General features: G+C 49.0%; 7 protein-coding genes across 7 annotated transcripts; 6 read left to right on the top strand and 1 right to left on the bottom strand.

Moving 5' to 3' along the window:
- Positions 1–1,057: 1,057 nt before the first annotated feature.
- Positions 1,058–3,103, top strand: ACHE_11675A (vezatin family protein; the record flags this gene model as incomplete). The annotated part of the gene is made up of 4 exons (XM_043276270.1): positions 1,058–1,106; positions 1,176–1,375; positions 1,449–1,930; positions 1,987–3,103. The coding sequence occupies 4 exons, from the start codon at positions 1,058–1,060 to the stop codon at positions 3,101–3,103; spliced, it is 1,848 nt and encodes a 615-aa protein (XP_043132795.1).
- Positions 3,104–3,871: 768 nt separating this feature from the next.
- POL30 (proliferating cell nuclear antigen) lies at positions 3,872–4,890 on the top strand (the record flags this gene model as incomplete). The annotated part of the gene is made up of 5 exons (XM_043276269.1): position 3,872; positions 3,925–3,965; positions 4,028–4,457; positions 4,528–4,814; positions 4,873–4,890. Coding segments are annotated over 5 exons (777 nt in total).
- A 2,952-nt stretch (positions 4,891–7,842) lies between these two features.
- Positions 7,843–9,019, top strand: ACHE_11673A (uncharacterized protein; the record flags this gene model as incomplete). Its single annotated transcript, XM_043276268.1, has 4 exons — positions 7,843–7,925; positions 7,991–8,432; positions 8,484–8,678; positions 8,732–9,019. 4 exons carry the CDS (start codon positions 7,843–7,845, stop codon positions 9,017–9,019), a joined length of 1,008 nt encoding a protein of 335 aa, XP_043132793.1.
- Positions 9,020–9,874: 855 nt separating this feature from the next.
- Positions 9,875–10,479, top strand: SBH1 (SEC61-beta family protein; the record flags this gene model as incomplete). The annotated part of the gene is made up of 3 exons (XM_043276267.1): positions 9,875–9,877; positions 10,016–10,364; positions 10,445–10,479. The coding sequence occupies 3 exons, from the start codon at positions 9,875–9,877 to the stop codon at positions 10,477–10,479; spliced, it is 387 nt and encodes a 128-aa protein (XP_043132792.1).
- A 1,286-nt stretch (positions 10,480–11,765) lies between these two features.
- On the top strand, positions 11,766–14,069 carry ACHE_11671A (sodium:solute symporter family protein; the record flags this gene model as incomplete). Its single annotated transcript, XM_043276266.1, has 5 exons — positions 11,766–11,887; positions 11,935–12,107; positions 12,162–12,678; positions 12,731–13,384; positions 13,433–14,069. The coding sequence occupies 5 exons, from the start codon at positions 11,766–11,768 to the stop codon at positions 14,067–14,069; spliced, it is 2,103 nt and encodes a 700-aa protein (XP_043132791.1).
- A 74-nt stretch (positions 14,070–14,143) lies between these two features.
- On the top strand, positions 14,144–14,439 carry ACHE_11670A (uncharacterized protein; the record flags this gene model as incomplete). Its single annotated transcript, XM_043276265.1, has 2 exons — positions 14,144–14,159; positions 14,210–14,439. 2 exons carry the CDS (start codon positions 14,144–14,146, stop codon positions 14,437–14,439), a joined length of 246 nt encoding a protein of 81 aa, XP_043132790.1.
- A 168-nt stretch (positions 14,440–14,607) lies between these two features.
- ACHE_11669S (rhodopsin family protein) lies at positions 14,608–15,415 on the bottom strand (the record flags this gene model as incomplete). Its single annotated transcript, XM_043276263.1, has 7 exons — positions 14,608–14,758; positions 14,818–14,858; positions 14,923–14,955; positions 15,011–15,035; positions 15,091–15,124; positions 15,187–15,240; positions 15,385–15,415. The coding sequence occupies 7 exons, from the start codon at positions 15,413–15,415 to the stop codon at positions 14,608–14,610; spliced, it is 369 nt and encodes a 122-aa protein (XP_043132789.1).
- Between the last annotated feature and the right edge of the window lie 226 nt (positions 15,416–15,641).

Raw genomic sequence — 15,641 nt, 5'->3', positions numbered from 1 at the left:
TACCAGGGGTGACAGGTGGGATGCACTGGAGGGTGAAAACATGGGGTTATGCAAACTCTGACAGCATTACTATGGTTAAGCAATGGTCTAAAATATGTTCACTTGATCTGGTTCCTGGCTGGTCACAATATTCAGTTCCTCCTAGTTGGGATAACCTCCGTGAAAATATCCTCGGGATCCAGGTACCATGCGGGGAAGGGGATTCGTTGACGGTTAATCCAACGGATAACGGCCCATGTGAAATGAAATTTCTGTTCAATATGCATGCAGAGTGGGCATAAATAGAACGATCTCCTCGGTATGGAGTGTGCATTCGGCGGTATCTCCGGGTTCCGTAGAGCATTAAAAAGAATGAAATGCCCATGACCAGATCAGACCATCATCCAGCTTGGTAATTTAAAATGCTCATTCCATAAAATATAACATATTTCATACACTCGCTTTACTTGCATATTCATTCCTTTCGCATATGTCGAATCAATAATCACACACTCGCTTTCCTTTTCCGTGGGTCGCCACAAATAGTGTGGCTCAGCCTCACTATTCTGTTTCTTTGCCCCCTTCCCCGGAAACGACGATTACTACTACTACGGAGTCCATACGAGTACGACTATTATTACTTAGCTGTATGGCCAGACCATCAACGTGGCCCTCTTCTCATCATTTCGATCTGAGTCCATCTCGCTAGGTGTGTATACAAAACACTGCCAGGGACTGAAACTCCTTATATTACCTCATTTTACCCGTTGATATTTATCTGTCTGCCTGCCTGCACATCCTGCTAAATCGCGTCATCTCTTCTTCAGTGCTCGTTGCGGCAGCCCCCTTCCTCGCTGCTAAGCCGCCTCTCCGAATCTACCTCCACGCCCTTCTCCTGAAACTGATACGCCGTCGGGCCAGTGCGAGATGGACCATCAGTGACCAATTTGATTTTCTAAAACGTCCGATTCGTTCCTTAATTCCACCCTCGTTTCGCCATTACGGTTCGCAAGCTCTTGACAGCTGCTCTACACTTTATCGTGCTTATCGCTGGGTCAAAACGGAATGCACAAACATCATGGAATCCCTTGTGTATGAGAACTCGCCTTTGGCAGAATACCTCCAAGGTGAGTTCCCACTTGACTGCAATAGGTTTTTTGGAATATAAAGAGGCTGATATTGGGATAATGATATAGGAGAGGGTGAAAGCGACAATAACTGGCCGGTTGACTTCACAGAGAATGAGGATAGTGATATCGCAGATGCGACAATGGATTTTGCCCCTCGAGGGGCTTCGAAATTTCCACAGAGAATTCGCGATAAACTCCCAAATCCGCTAGATTCCAAAGTCGCGCACCGAAGTGAAGCATTGGGGAGATTCTATGACGCCTGCGCGGTATGACTTGCTGTTACCATTCATCTTCTACGAGGATATGCGAACTGACCTGTGCCATCTCTTCGACCTATAGTCCGCTTTAAATGCTCGCATCGGACAAAGCGACAACGCAAGGTTCCTCGAACAGTTCGGTTATGTGATCGTCGCGTCGCAGTTGTTGAACGAACATAGCGCCCCGTCATACACCTCCGCCGCAGATGTGCTGTCACATGCGCAACCCGCAGAACTCCCATCGCTTTCCACAACATTCGGTCTACAAGGTGCCATTGTCACAGGGGCGACTTCCTTTTCGATTGCATGGTTATTACACTGGAGCCGGCCTCGGTCGGGTACTGGCATAAACCCCCGGAAAGTGGGTATTCTTATGATCTTGGTGCCGGTTCTTGGAGTCTTGTTCTACGCTTTCGCGAAACGGCAGTGGCTCAAGTACCTGCGTCACCAAGCGGTTGATGCGGCTGCGAACTTCATCAGCAATGCGCAGGGCTTCGATTCGGCTGCCTCAGCATCAGTTGTTTTCATCCAAGAGGTTGAACTTGTCTCTAGGGGTTATCGCATGTAGGATTCATCTTCGCCTCCTAATCCAGCCGATATGGATGCTAATGTCGCTATAGAAGTACACCGATGCCCCCAATCAGCAGACTGGAGGATCAGGCTCAAATCCGACGATGCCTTCGACTCCGCCGGACGGTCTCTGAGTGTCTGTACTCAATGTTGGAACGATATATCCAGTCGCTACATATTTTACAACCGCTCACGGACGATGTAAATCTTGCTAGATACTACGACATCTACGATATCTCGCTGGAAGAACTTGCTGAAGCCGAGTCCAGCCTGGCTGAACGCTCGACGGATGATCAATACTCGTTGCGCGCCCTTCGAACTCTCTTCGGAAGACTGTATGGTATTAGGAAGAGTATCTTGTGCTGTCTGCTGGCTCTCAGTGCCGATGGTGGAGGTTCGGACATTGAGAGATGGAGCACAGCTGTGGAGCAGATGCGGAGTCTGGCTGATGTGACATCAAAAAACATCCGCAGGATGACCAATATCCTCAGTGAGGAAGACCGTGAGGTTATCCCTCCTTCGCCTCTACCCACAGCCTCCCCCAATAGGGACGCGCTTAAGGCGCAATATCGAAGACTCAATACTCTTTCACAAGGAATCCGGGCTTTGCATGCAAAAATGCACGTCATCCGTGAAGAGCCAACTTCCAATCTTGATGAAGCAGATACCAGCGAATTGGAGGCTACGCTTGTCGCGCAGTACGACTCAATCGGGACAGACATACGGGGTCTCCTCCAAGAATGGGAAGCCGGGAAGTCTGCCCTCGTCAACAGCTTCGATAGACAATCAGTCCTAGACCGCTACTCACGGCCATCGAGCACGTTGACGCCGTTGTCGCCAACCCCTAGTCTTAGCGGCGTAACAGCAGTCGAAGGAAGTCCGTCGGACGCGCTCAAGGCATTGACCGGCGAATCCCGCCCGGATATAAGCGTCACAGATGCTCCTGAGGAAGAGGAAATCTTTGAAGCCGTTGCACTTCCATCCCGCAGCAATAAACGGTCCTCTCTCAGCAGGGAAGAACGTATTGCACGTGTCAAGGAAGATCGAGCAAGACAAGCAGCCGCACAAGACCGGTCCACTGCCAACACTAGTATGCTGAGGGAGCTTGAAATGGTCATCAAGCAGAGACCTCATACGGCAGCCTCGAAGCGGGTCACGAGTATCTGATCCCGATGTTCTGCTCACATATGTTCTTATCGTTCACACCCTATATATATTTCCCTGGGTTTCTGTGCCATATGAAGCCATTGACCAAAATTTGCTGATTGATACCCGCATGTATAGAACGGACTGGCGTCGCTGGCGTTTAGCTGGTTTTCATTTACATTCTCACTTCTCTTCTATCTGTCTATATTCATTGATCCTACTTCTTCCTCCTTTTTTCTCGTCAAATTGCATTCTTGTACAGTCTGCTATGGATTGCATTGCTCTTGCCTTGTTTCAGTCGTTTACATTCCTTTTTCCTCTGCACTCATTGAGCGAAAACCTGTCTAATTTCCTTGTGTATATCGTGAAAATAGCTGGGTATCTTGTCTTTATAGATCATCACGGATGCTGGTAAATCAAAGTCATCTTGTCAGACTGTTCTGTGTTCTATCGAAATTTCAAGTTAGGCCCTGGCAAGGGGATATTGAATGCCTAAGGCACAAAACTACTCCAAGCGGTCATATCAGCCTCTGGCGCAACGCGACTGGACGCGTTTCGGTCCCCACCAAACCCTCGAACGCGAATTCACCTCGTTTCCTTTCTTCAATCTTTACACTTTTATAACCTCAACTTCCTCTACTGTGCGTTATCCTTCCTAGACCTATAAATCATCAAAAGATATCGATTAATAACTGTATAGCAGCTTCATTCCAGCATTCATCTGACGTCAATTAATTCCCACATTCTCGCTACACCCCTCTTTGTGATTTACCAGAACTCATATTCAATAGTGAGTGCCTTCGTTGCTGTTCTGCGTAAACGAGATTCTAACTGTTGCACAGTGTTAGAAGCACGCCTCGAACAAGCCAGTCTCCTCAAGCGCGTACGTCTACTCCAACGCATACTCTGGAATCCCAAAAGATGAATAATACTTACAATTGCTAGGTCGCCGACGCCATCAAAGACCTCGTCCAAGACTGCAACTTCGACTGCAATGACTCCGGAATCGCCCTCCAGGCCATGGACAACTCCCACGTTGCCCTGGTCTCCATGCTGCTCCGCGCCGAGGGCTTCTCCCCCTACCGCTGCGACCGTAACATCGCGCTGGGAATCAACCTGGTCTCGCTGACCAAAGTTCTGCGGGCCGCCCAGAACGAAGATATCCTGACGCTCAAGGCCGAGGACACCCCCGACGCGGTTAACCTCATGTTCGAGAGCCCGGAGACCGACCGGATAAGCGAGTATGATATCAAGTTGATGGACATCGACCAGGAGCACCTGGCTATTCCCGAGACAGAGTATGCGGCTACGGTTGAGATGCCGTCGGCGGAGTTCCAGCGGATTTGCAGGGATCTGAACCAGCTTTCTGAGTCGGGTACGTTCCTTTTCCCTCATTCCCTTTGATTCACAGTGTGACAGGCTTTGCTAACTCTGCTACCTGATAGTCGTCATCGAGGCTACTAAGGAAGGCGTCAAGTTCTCCTGCCAAGGTGACATTGGCACCGGTTCCGTGACCGTCCGTCAGCACACCAACGTCGAAAAGCCTGAGCAGAACGTCTCGATCGCACTCTCCGAACCCGTCGCTCTTACTTTCTCCCTCAAATATCTCGTCAACTTCTGCAAGGCTACAAATCTGTCTAACTCGGTGTCCCTGTGTCTGTCCCAGGAGGTTCCTCTGCTTGTCGAGTATGGTCTCGGAAGCGGTCACTTGAGATTCTACCTTGCTCCTAAGGTGAGATTTCCTCCAGATGTCTTCTAGGTGCTGAGCAGTAAAAGCTAACTTGTTATAGATTGGCGATGAGGAGTAAGATGATCACGATAAAGGCGACGAAAATGCTCAATAATAATGATAGGGGTGTGCGACGATTTTTCCGATATTTTCTCATTGTCGACTGGGCAAGGATTTTCATAGTTTCTTTATTCAAGCGATCTTAGTGATTTCAATATACCAAGCATGACTGGGCCTAGTCTAGTGGTGTTACGAGAATCTCCGTACTACGTAGACAGCGAGGAAGACAGCAAGAAATATTTGACGCCGGAAGTTGTATTGTGAATCATAGCTATCCTGATAGCTGCCCAGTCCCCATATACCAGTATTTTCCAGAGCCACCAAGGATCGACCACGGCAAATCGACCGAACCGCCCTAAGAGAAAACCCTCGACAGGCCCTCAAAAACCCTGTTCATTAGCCAAGGCCCATCAAGCCCTTTCCAGATCTCCCCCCACGACATATTCAAGGGAGGGAAGTATCACTGACCTAGAAAAAAAGAGATGAAGCGCCATCCCCACCAGAATAATCGGAATCGAATGATACCAATCCCCCTCCTTCCAAAAGGAAGAGGGAGCACGGTATGCTGCGTATTGCACTTAAGTGTCGCACGGCAAGAACCGCACACACAATCTTCGCAATGACTCTCCCATGGGGTATTTGAAGCCCCGATGTTTCTGATGCCAATTGCAGGTGTGGTTGTGAATTCACACCAGGCCCTCACGGGCAGTACCGGCTTTCTCCCTGAGGGGTCAAGCGGGTTACTGGGTGTGGGTTGAAGATTCCTCCGAATTTCTCATTTGCAATAAACTCGAATGTGAGCAGAACTCATCCCGAGGACAAGACAGGGCCTTGTCGTGTGTAGCAAAGAAACGCAGCATTGATGGGGATGGCGCTTGGAAAGGAAAAGAGAAGAAGAACCGAGGGGAAGAGAAATTTTGCTTTTGTGTCATGGTGCGGCCATGGGTTCACCGCCTTCCTGTTTCTGTTTCTGGAAAACTACCTGTTTTGGGGTTAGTGTGTTTTGGACGGTCGGCGGCTCGGCGCCTGACTCCTTTCCCGATGGAGGATCACTAGTTATGTTCACGACTCGTACTCGTGTGGTAACTCAGAATATCGTCAATTTGGACAGAGTACAGATCAGTAGAGATCTATTTGGTCAATCATAGTCGCTGAACAGTCGGGATATGGAGGGTATATATCAGGCAAATAGTACGGAGAGTCTTGACTCGATTCCTTCCATGCAAGGTGTCGGGCCGTAAATAGCACACGGTTTATTAGAGCCCCTTAGTGCAAGTGTCAGGAAAACAAAGCCCCCGCAGAGAGAGTATATCCGAGTAGGGCTCTAGGAAAGCAGTAATACCGAGTCACCATTTTGGCACGGAATGGCAACAGCAGTAATAATATAGGGATTTTTATTTGTTTCTCCGTGCCGCTGTGCCGTTCATCTGGTTATTCCGCATAGCACACAGGATTACTCCGGTTCACTACAAAGTCCAGATCTCCGGATAGTACTCCTTCAGGATATTCATGTACACGCAAATCGCCATCCTGAAAAGCTAATGGCCATATCCAAACCCTCTGGGAGTTCTGGCCCGTACAACAGTCTGGATGAATGTCCATCAATTTCCCGTCGCGGCGTGCCAGGGCTGGATCCACTCAGGAGAAACGATATTTGATTACGGGTTTCTTGGCTCTGTTGCGAGTCAACCGTGGATGCGACAGGCACAAAACAAGAGGTATGCCAGTCTCCTCTCAGGGCACTCAACGGTTTTCTGGTTCCAGCGGGGTGGAATTCCAGTCGAGAACTCGGTATTTATCGTCAGTTATCGTTTCTCATCTCATAATTCAATCCCATTCGTGGGAAGGTCAATCTTTTTGTATGCGTAGAGTAGACGATACAACCTGAACCGGCTGGGCAATTGCCAATCCCGCGCGGTGGTCAACTCCTCTCTGGCCAATTTCTCCGTCTCGTCAATCTCGCTCATTTTTTTTTTCTTTTCTCCTCTGCTTTACGGTTCTCTCTCCTCTCTCCGTCTTTCTCTTCCATTTTCTTACTTTTCACACATTTTTTCTACCATTGTCAGTCCTTCGTTTTTCCTTACCTACTTACCTCATTCGAATCGCTCGTTTCGTACTCGATCGTCTACGCACCCTACGTTGTTCCTATTTCCGTACTCCCTCGCTCCCTGTCTGTCTGCATGTGCGTCCTCAGCCTTACTCTGTACACCAATCTCCGTTCAAATCACCCAACGAACCGCAGCGTTTGATCGTTGGCTCAGCGCCTTTCGTACCGAGTCCTGAAATTGCCAGACGACCACACCGTTTCACGCGCTCTTGGCATTCCCGTCCTGATCGGCAACTAAGAAAACGACCAGAGAGGCTGAATTTCGGACAATAGAAACAGAACAAAAGAAGCAGGGAAGGGGAGATAAGCAGAGGTCCCAGGCCTGAGAGGCAACAGTGATCCCTTCTCTCCGCATTCTCTGGGTTTCCACATTTCCAAGGAGTAAGAGAGCTTGTTCTGTGGATAGGGACAGACAAGCGTGGAGCTGTCATTGTCTCAGATACCTTTGCAGCAGCAAACAATCGCGGCAATCTGACCTCCTGAAGGCGCTCTCCTTCCAGTCAGTCCTTCAAGAACCGGCGATCCAACGGTAGTCCCCTCTTAGTTGGCTGTTCCGGTGCTCCCGTCTGTTGCACACGACGCGACCCTTCGTTTCTTTCATTCACTCCCTCCTTTTTCCGAACCTACGGCATTCCCCGTTGCACACCGCCGCCCGGTGGTGAAACCGCCATATTGTATTCCAAGGCAGATCCTCTGGCGGACACAGGCTCCATCCTGGAGCCGATCGCCAAGATTTATTCTCACAATTCGCGGGCTTCTCTCCTCGGAGGGTCCTTTGATCCTTCGTTTCGGCGAGATACTGCTGGCGGTTTTCGACCGAGAGAAGGCTATGTCAACGTCCCGCCTCGTGAACGCAATCGCAAGATGTATGTTCCAAATTCGCTCTGGACGTGGTCCTTCGCCATCGTCACGCTCGTTCAGACTATCATCACCTTGGCTCTTGAGTGGTACGTCCTTCCCTTCATCTCTTTCCTTCATCGTGGATGATTACTAACTGGTGTCCCTCTGGTAGTTATGTCTTCGCCAACTTTCAACTTCAACTCAAACCAGAAGCCGACGGTGTCACCGCATCCAAAGCTATTCCGACGTTCTTGGCCCTGTATTGCTTCGGGTTCATCTACGAGCTGGTTCTCGTGTACGATGCACTGCGCATGAAGAATACCATTCAAATCATCGGGTTATGCGTTTGCAATATTGGTCTCTTGATCTATGGCGCTGTCCAAGTCCAGCAGATCAAAGAAGCAGTTAACAACGTCCTCGTCGTCAACCAGGTCATCAGCCCACTGGTATGGCCGGAAACAGAACCGTTCCTCATCATTATCCCATGTGTCGTGGCTATGGGGACTGCTTTGATGCTCATCGTTGCGTGGAAACTGTACGATGAGTTCGCGTGGTCTATCTACAAGCATATCAGCGCCGACCTGCGGATGAAGCGTCGGTATCTTACATACCAGGTTCGTTCATCAACTCAAGCCGGAGGAACTGTCGCACTGACCCTGCCTTAGATCTACATCGCGTTGCTCAAATTCGACTTTTTCTTCTTCCTCGGTTTTACGGTCCAATTTATGGTCATCGTGACAGGCAGACAGGATTCCGAGTTTGCCCTCACGTTGGCAGCTATTCCCGTGACGATATTGATTCTGGTGTGCGCGGCGATTTTTGTTCGAAGAGAGAGCACTGTGGGGATGATAATCACCATTGTAAGTGCCCTATATCTTCGCTCCGATTACAATCATCCTGACTGGCGTCTTAGCTCCTTTACTTTGCTGCCATGGCATACTTCCTATTCAAGCTCGTCCGAATGTACCAGCCCTACTTCTTTAAGGAATACCTCCCCGCTCGGCGATCTCTCACGTTCTTCGCCATCATCACCCTCGTTCTGATCGTGATGACCATCATCAATGCTTGCTTGTGCACGGCCAATTTCCATAAGGGCTTGAAGCCTCACATCAACAAAAAGAAGACTCGCGAAGAAGAGAAAACGACCGAGCTGTCCAGCAATGTCGCCGGTCAAATGCCTACGCGAATGATGATTGATTAAGCGAATTCTTTGAGCAGCAAACAGATACCCCTTGTTTCTCCTTTTCAGAATGGATCCTGGGACCACCTCTTTCCACTATATGATACCTTTTTAAGCGTTGTTCTTACCAATTTTTTTTTTTTTTGGTTGATTTTTGCTATTTAATTTCCAGGTTCTATATTATTCGTTTCGCAAATTTTCCTCCCTTTCCAAAGACACTGGCAGTCTTTGGAGACACGACATCACTCCCTCTACCTTTTCTTTCCTTTCTTGTCCTTCCTTTCAACCTGACTGGTTACGCTCAAAGTCACGAATGTGCATATATTTTTGTCATGTATACAAACTTTTACTGGTTAGCAAATAGACAAATGATACGAACGAGCTGGGTAGACATAGTAGTCGATCTAGGCGTACTTGAGTCATTGGGGGCGTTTTGTCATGACAACAGATTCGCTACCGGATTGAAGATGCACATACCCAGAAGACTTGAAGGATACGAATAGATTATTCCCTTTTTTTTTTTACGAGAAGACGCCCAGTTTTTATAAGTTAATCTGGTCTGGATCTTGAGATAAATACGGCAGTAGTATCGTGGTATTCAATACAAACTCTACGGTCTCTTATTGGCTTTATGAAGCTCGGGGTAGCCATCCGTGACCATACGTGACCATACGGAAACCGTGAGCGTGGCCTCTTTCTGGCAACTTTCCAACTTCATTTCCCCGATCAATTCGACCTTCTTTCTATCTTCAACCTCCTCTCTCTTCCTTTCTTCCTCCTGCCGGCCATTACCTTTTCAATTCGTCCTCTATAGTAATTGTCATCTTCAATTCACACTCTTTTTTTTCACCGTCTTTTACTCCTTCCTTCAACATAATGGTGAGTGCGACCAGATCATCCCAGGGAGGTGAGATCGACCTCAGTCGTCTCTCCTTCCATCATTGACACTTTCGCGTTCAAATACACCCCTCCCCCGCAAGAAAAAAAAATTGGCAATCGTCTAACTAATTCAACCAGGCCTCTCCCCGTCCCGCCTCTCCCCTGACCTCCGGCGCCGAATCCGGCCCCGACACCAAGTCCCCTGGCTCTGGCCCCGGTGCCTCTGGATCCGCCTCGTCCGTCAACCGTCCTGCCTCGCCCACTCCCCCCGGTGGTCCTCGCGCTGCTCTGCGTCGCCGCGCGGCTGCAGACCACAAGGAGTCTCTGCGGAATGCCAGGCCCAGCTCGACTCGCGCCGCAGGTGCCGGTGGTTCTTCGGGCACGATGCTCAAGCTTTATACGGATGAGAGCCCTGGGTTGAGGGTTGACCCTGTCGTCGTGTTGGTTCTTAGTCTTGGGTTTATCTTCTCTGTTGTGGGATTGCATGGTAAGATTTCATTCCATGCTGGAATTGGTTTTTTTTTTTTTTTTCCCAAGGATTTGGGCTAACTGACCACGTTGCAATAGTTATTGCCAAGATCACTCGCAAGTTCTCGTCGTGAGCGGGTTATAATCAGCGACTCGATTCGGCTCGTCTGAGATTATTGTTAGCCTTGCTGTTTGCCTAGCCATTCCGGGAATTGGTGGTTGGGTTTTTGACCTATGGCCCAACCCGGCCATCGCGAGGTCTCAGACGAACGAACATCCACCGACAAAACATCCTCTACTTCCTCTACCATTGAATTTCCTATACCCCTTTTTTCGTCTCTTCGCCGTTATTTTATACCGGAAAATCTCGAACGCGGTCACCAATTCGCAATCAATTTATTTGATTTTTCGCGAAATACGAGCGTTCCTTATCCATCTGCAGCATGGGTTTGGAGTGTTTTTTCTGTCGGTTATAGCAATTAATTGCTTTGTTATGTTACAAGTATGGGGAGTTGGGATGGAGAGTGCATTGTATAATAGTCTGTGTTTCTCCAATGGAATGACGTTATAGTATCCAAATTTCTGTGTCTGGACAAGATATGGAATATGTTTTTAAACGACGACTTAACATTGCGATAGCTACTTGTACGGAACCATACTATGTATATCTCTTCACACGCACGGCTCGAGGTTTCTCCAAATCAATCGAATTCTTCCCATCTGATATCCCATAAGGATTATTATAAGCAGCACAGCACTATAATTCACTGCACATTAGTGCCGAGTGAAGATTCCATCAGAGATACCGGAGACAGCTTACTCTATATATTTTTGTCGCCTTAGCCCCGGAATAAACTCATGGAGTATTCTCCACCAACAAAGCAAAGACGGCAAGACGACCCCTGGAGAAAGCTTACAAAAGACTTACATACAAGCCTGAGCTAATTCCTCCCGATAAATCGAAATCAATAATCTCTTCGCCCCCGGTCCGTCAACCGCTTATCTCGATAATCCGCCGCCGGGACCAATCGCCGCGATGATAAGCGACCATCAAAGATAAGAACGAAACAAGCCCTCCATCAACCAATGACAAGCCCCCAAACCTCCAAACGACGTCCTAATGATGGAGCAGAAGAGAGAAGGAGCTCGTTGGTGGTGGCTGTCTGGGGTTCCCGCAACCTTGAAGATGCTTGTCCTATTACAGAACGTGGTTCCTTATCAGGAGCGCGGCGTTGATCGCTTGTGGATTTCCTATCTTGACAGGGCAGGGACCCGTATATAGTCGGGATGAATGTCAAGATGATGATGCGAAATCGGAGGAGTGCTCCTTCTTTTTGTGAGGCTGGAGGGGGTATTTGTAGCTTGGTCTTCCTTGGAGTTTGAGATCAGTGGTATCGAGATCTGTTTTGGAGCGAAAACCATGGCGTCGAATGAGGTCAAGTTCGATGTGCCCCTTACGCAGGGCTTTGGATATGGTATTATCCTGGGTCTGGGATTTGCCTTTGCTTTGGTGATGATTTTTATTACTTGGGCGCTTAAAAGGTATGCCCTACTCTAAACGTTATACACATTTCGCTGACAGGGTGCAGATACCAACATGAAGTCCAAACATCTGAGATGTTCTCGACAGCCGGACGGTCCGTTAAGTCAGGGTTGGTTGCTGCTGCTGTCGTCAGTAGTTGGACTTGGGCTGCGACTCTTCTCCAATCCACTGCCGTGACATACAAGTATGGCATTTCGGGTCCATTCTACTATGCTTCAGGTGAGCTTTTACACCTGTCTCTCTATAGGGTGATGGAAGGCTTAACTGGCGCAGGCGCAACCGTCCAGATCATCCTGTTTACGACCCTAGCCATCGAACTCAAACGACGAGCTCCCAACGCCCACACCTTCCTCGAAGTCATCCACGCCCGATATGGAACACCCGTCCACGTCGTCTTCATCGTTTTTTGTCTAATGACCAACATTCTGGTCACCGCCATGTTGCTCACCGGCGGCTCTGCAGTCTTGACATCTTTGACGGGTGTTCATACCGTGGCAGCGTGCTTCCTTCTTCCGATTGGTGTTGTACTTTATACTCTGTTTGGAGGAATCAAGGCGACCTTCATCACGGACTACATGCATACTGTGGTCATTCTGGTAGTCATCTTCCTTTTTGCGTTCTCAGCCTATGCGACAAATGCGACCCTGGGATCGCCGGGGAGAGTATATGATGCATTGGTTGCTGCTGCTAAGCTTAACCCGGTTGAGGGCAACGCGGAGGGAAGTTATTTGACTATGCGGTCAAAGGAGGGTGGCATCTTTTGGATCATTAACTTGATTGGAAACTTTGGGTCAGCATATCGATGTCGATATAATTGTTCTGCAAATGCTGACCAGTGACAGAACCGTCTTCCTCGACAATGGATACTACAACAAAGCTATCGCCGCACACCCAGTCCATGCCTTTCCCGGATACGTCCTCGGTGGTCTCTGCTGGTTTGCCATCCCATGGCTATGCGCTACTACTATGGGAGTCTCTGCACTAGCCCTAGAAGGCAACCAGCGTCTGAGCTCCGAAGACGTGACTGCAGGTCTCGTGTTGCCCTTCGCCGCCGTCAAGTTACTAGGATACAGTGGCGCTGTTGCGACAACACTCATGATGTTCATGGCTGTGACGTCTGCATTCTCAGCGCAGCTGATCTCCGTTTCTTCCATACTGACTTACGACATCTACCAGGCCTACATCGAGCCTCATGCCAAGGGAAAGAAGCTGGTGTGGATTTCCCACATGGCATGCATTATATATGCGCTTGCCATGGCTGCGTTCGCGACAGGTCTTTACTACGCAGGAATTGGAATGGGCTATCTCTACCTGCTGATGGGAGTTATTATCTCCTCTGCCGTGTTCCCCGGTGCGATGACACTGCTCTGGAAGGGTCAAAACTGGATTGCTGCTGGTGTTTCGCCTGTTCTTGGGCTGGCCATATCGCTTATTGCTTGGCTTGTGACTACAAGGAGGCAGTATGGCAATTTGAACGTCACTACTACCGGAGAAAAGTGAGCTTGTCTTGATATATTTTCGATGATAGAAGCTTACAAGATTAGCTACCCAATGCTGGCTGGCAACGTCGCGGCCTTACTGTCTCCAGTGGTCATCTCCCCAATCCTAACCTACACCCTCGGCCCCCAAAACTACGACTACAAATCCATGCAAGCAATCCGGCAAGTCGACGACACAGAAGTCCTCGCAGCAGCACACGCCGACCGTGAATCCCTTCCACCAACCAACGTCCTCAACGCCGCCGACAAAACCAACCCAGCAATAACCTCACAAACTCAGCCCCAGATAAACCCCGAAGAAGAAGAAGAACGCAAACTCAACCGCGCAGCCCTCTACTCCCGAACCCTAACCATCTTCATGGTCCTCTGCTTCTTGATCCTCTGGCCGATCCCCATGTACGCGTCGTCGTACGTCTTCAGTAAGCCATTTTTCACGGGGTGGGTTGTTGTCGGGATTATGTGGCTGTTTGTGACGACAGGTGGGGTTGTGGTGTTTCCGCTTTGGGAGGGGAGGGATAGTATTGTGAGGACTGTGAGATTGATGGGGAGGGACTTCATGGGTATGAGCAGGAGGAAGCCTGTTGCTGATATTTCTGGGCTGGGGGAGGAGTCGGAGGAGGTTGTTGCCTATGGGAATGGGTTGATGGAGGGGACGGGGGATAAGAGGAAGGACGGGGGATAAGAGGAAGGACGGGGGATAAGAGGAAGGACGGGGAATGAAATGAGGTTATATTTGATTATGTTAGTATTTTAATGATGGACACGTTTATTGGTTTTCATACTATTCAATTGTCGCATGTGCTCTTGCTGAACGAGGCCTAGTTTGGGCTTGCTTAAGCTGGTCGCAGGTGCCGTTCCTCAACCTCAATTCTTGCCAAACTCGTCCTTTCACACGAGCTTCGTCTGGTGGCGTTAAGGATTATGAGGAGAGGGAGCGGATTACGGTTGTGAAGCTGGGAGAGAAGAATGAGATGCCGGAGCCGAGGACGCTTCCTGTTGCTGAGGCGGCTAATCTGCTTGTGGATATTGCGATGGGACACAGGGAATGGTAGCCAGATATAGAGAATTACAAGATAAATTCGATTGCTCTGAATACCTTAAGATATCAAATTGACTAGTATCCCAAACTAAAACTCCGAGAATCCCACAATTAAAAAAGCCAACAGAACAGAAACGAAAAGCAAATAAAAGACCCAGACGATCACTTCATGATCATCCGCTCACTTGTACCCGTAATTAGGAGGCTGCTCCTGTGGAGCTGGTGCTGCGCCAGTCGCTTGCGGCGGAGGATAGTAAGCCTGTGGTGGTGGATATGGGCCTGGTGGTAGATTTGCTGGAGGCCTTGTCTCGGGTGTGATATCAGGCCGGTCACTGAATGATATTAGTTCCTTTCTTCCCCTTTCCTTCCGGGGACGATGATTGATACGAACCGCAGGTCCTGGGTAAATCGACATGTGTAGCATGTGACTTCCTGGAGGGTGTTAGTCATGGCCTTGACTGGATTCGAGGATGTACGGTTTACACGGAGTACTTACCTTGTACTTATGCATTGCTAGAGGGATCACGGGCTTGGGAGAGGTCATGTCAGTAAGCTACCAGATCCAATAACGTAGAGATGCATACAATGAAGCAAATGGTGAAAAAAGGCCTGGAGAATTTGTTAATAAAAGATCGTCGTCTTTCTTATTTAGAGAACAACTCACCATCGAGTCAAACAGTGACCATTCCAGTGCTGACCTGTAGGCACATTAGCCGCCGATTCAGGTACCGAATACTCCGGACAAGGATAAACAACTCACAGTTGTAGCAATATGCCCTGACATTCTCATATCCCTCAAGCATAGAGGTGAACTCTGCACAACATTCGGTTAGCCCATGCCATCAACACACGGAATACTCCGTAGACATCTATACGGTGTACTCCAGAGTGGATAGATCTCATCGCGGTGGAGAGCACGGAGTTCAGGTACAGGAACGGGATGCGGTAAATAACACACCATGCGTTCCGAACGTAATGCAAATAGCCATGATCGAGACTCGGTAGCGATAACGGTCTTAGTGAGGAAATAGACTGATATTCAGGATACTCTGTCAACAGCGACTTTTGCCGTCTTTTTCAGAGGACGGAGTTAGTGACTAAAGAAGGGGTTGGCTCAAGGCAGGCGCTTTGTGAGGCGCCGCGTGACGTGTGGCGCTTGTGGCTTGGCACTTGGCGTGGCATAACTATGTTGACTATATACTATTACTGTATGCT

The sequence above is a fragment of the Aspergillus chevalieri genome, chromosome 1, assembly GCF_016861735.1.
Source record: "Aspergillus chevalieri M1 DNA, chromosome 1, nearly complete sequence".
Taxonomy (NCBI): domain Eukaryota; kingdom Fungi; phylum Ascomycota; class Eurotiomycetes; order Eurotiales; family Aspergillaceae; genus Aspergillus; species Aspergillus chevalieri.
This window is presented reverse-complemented; position numbering and strand designations above follow the sequence as displayed.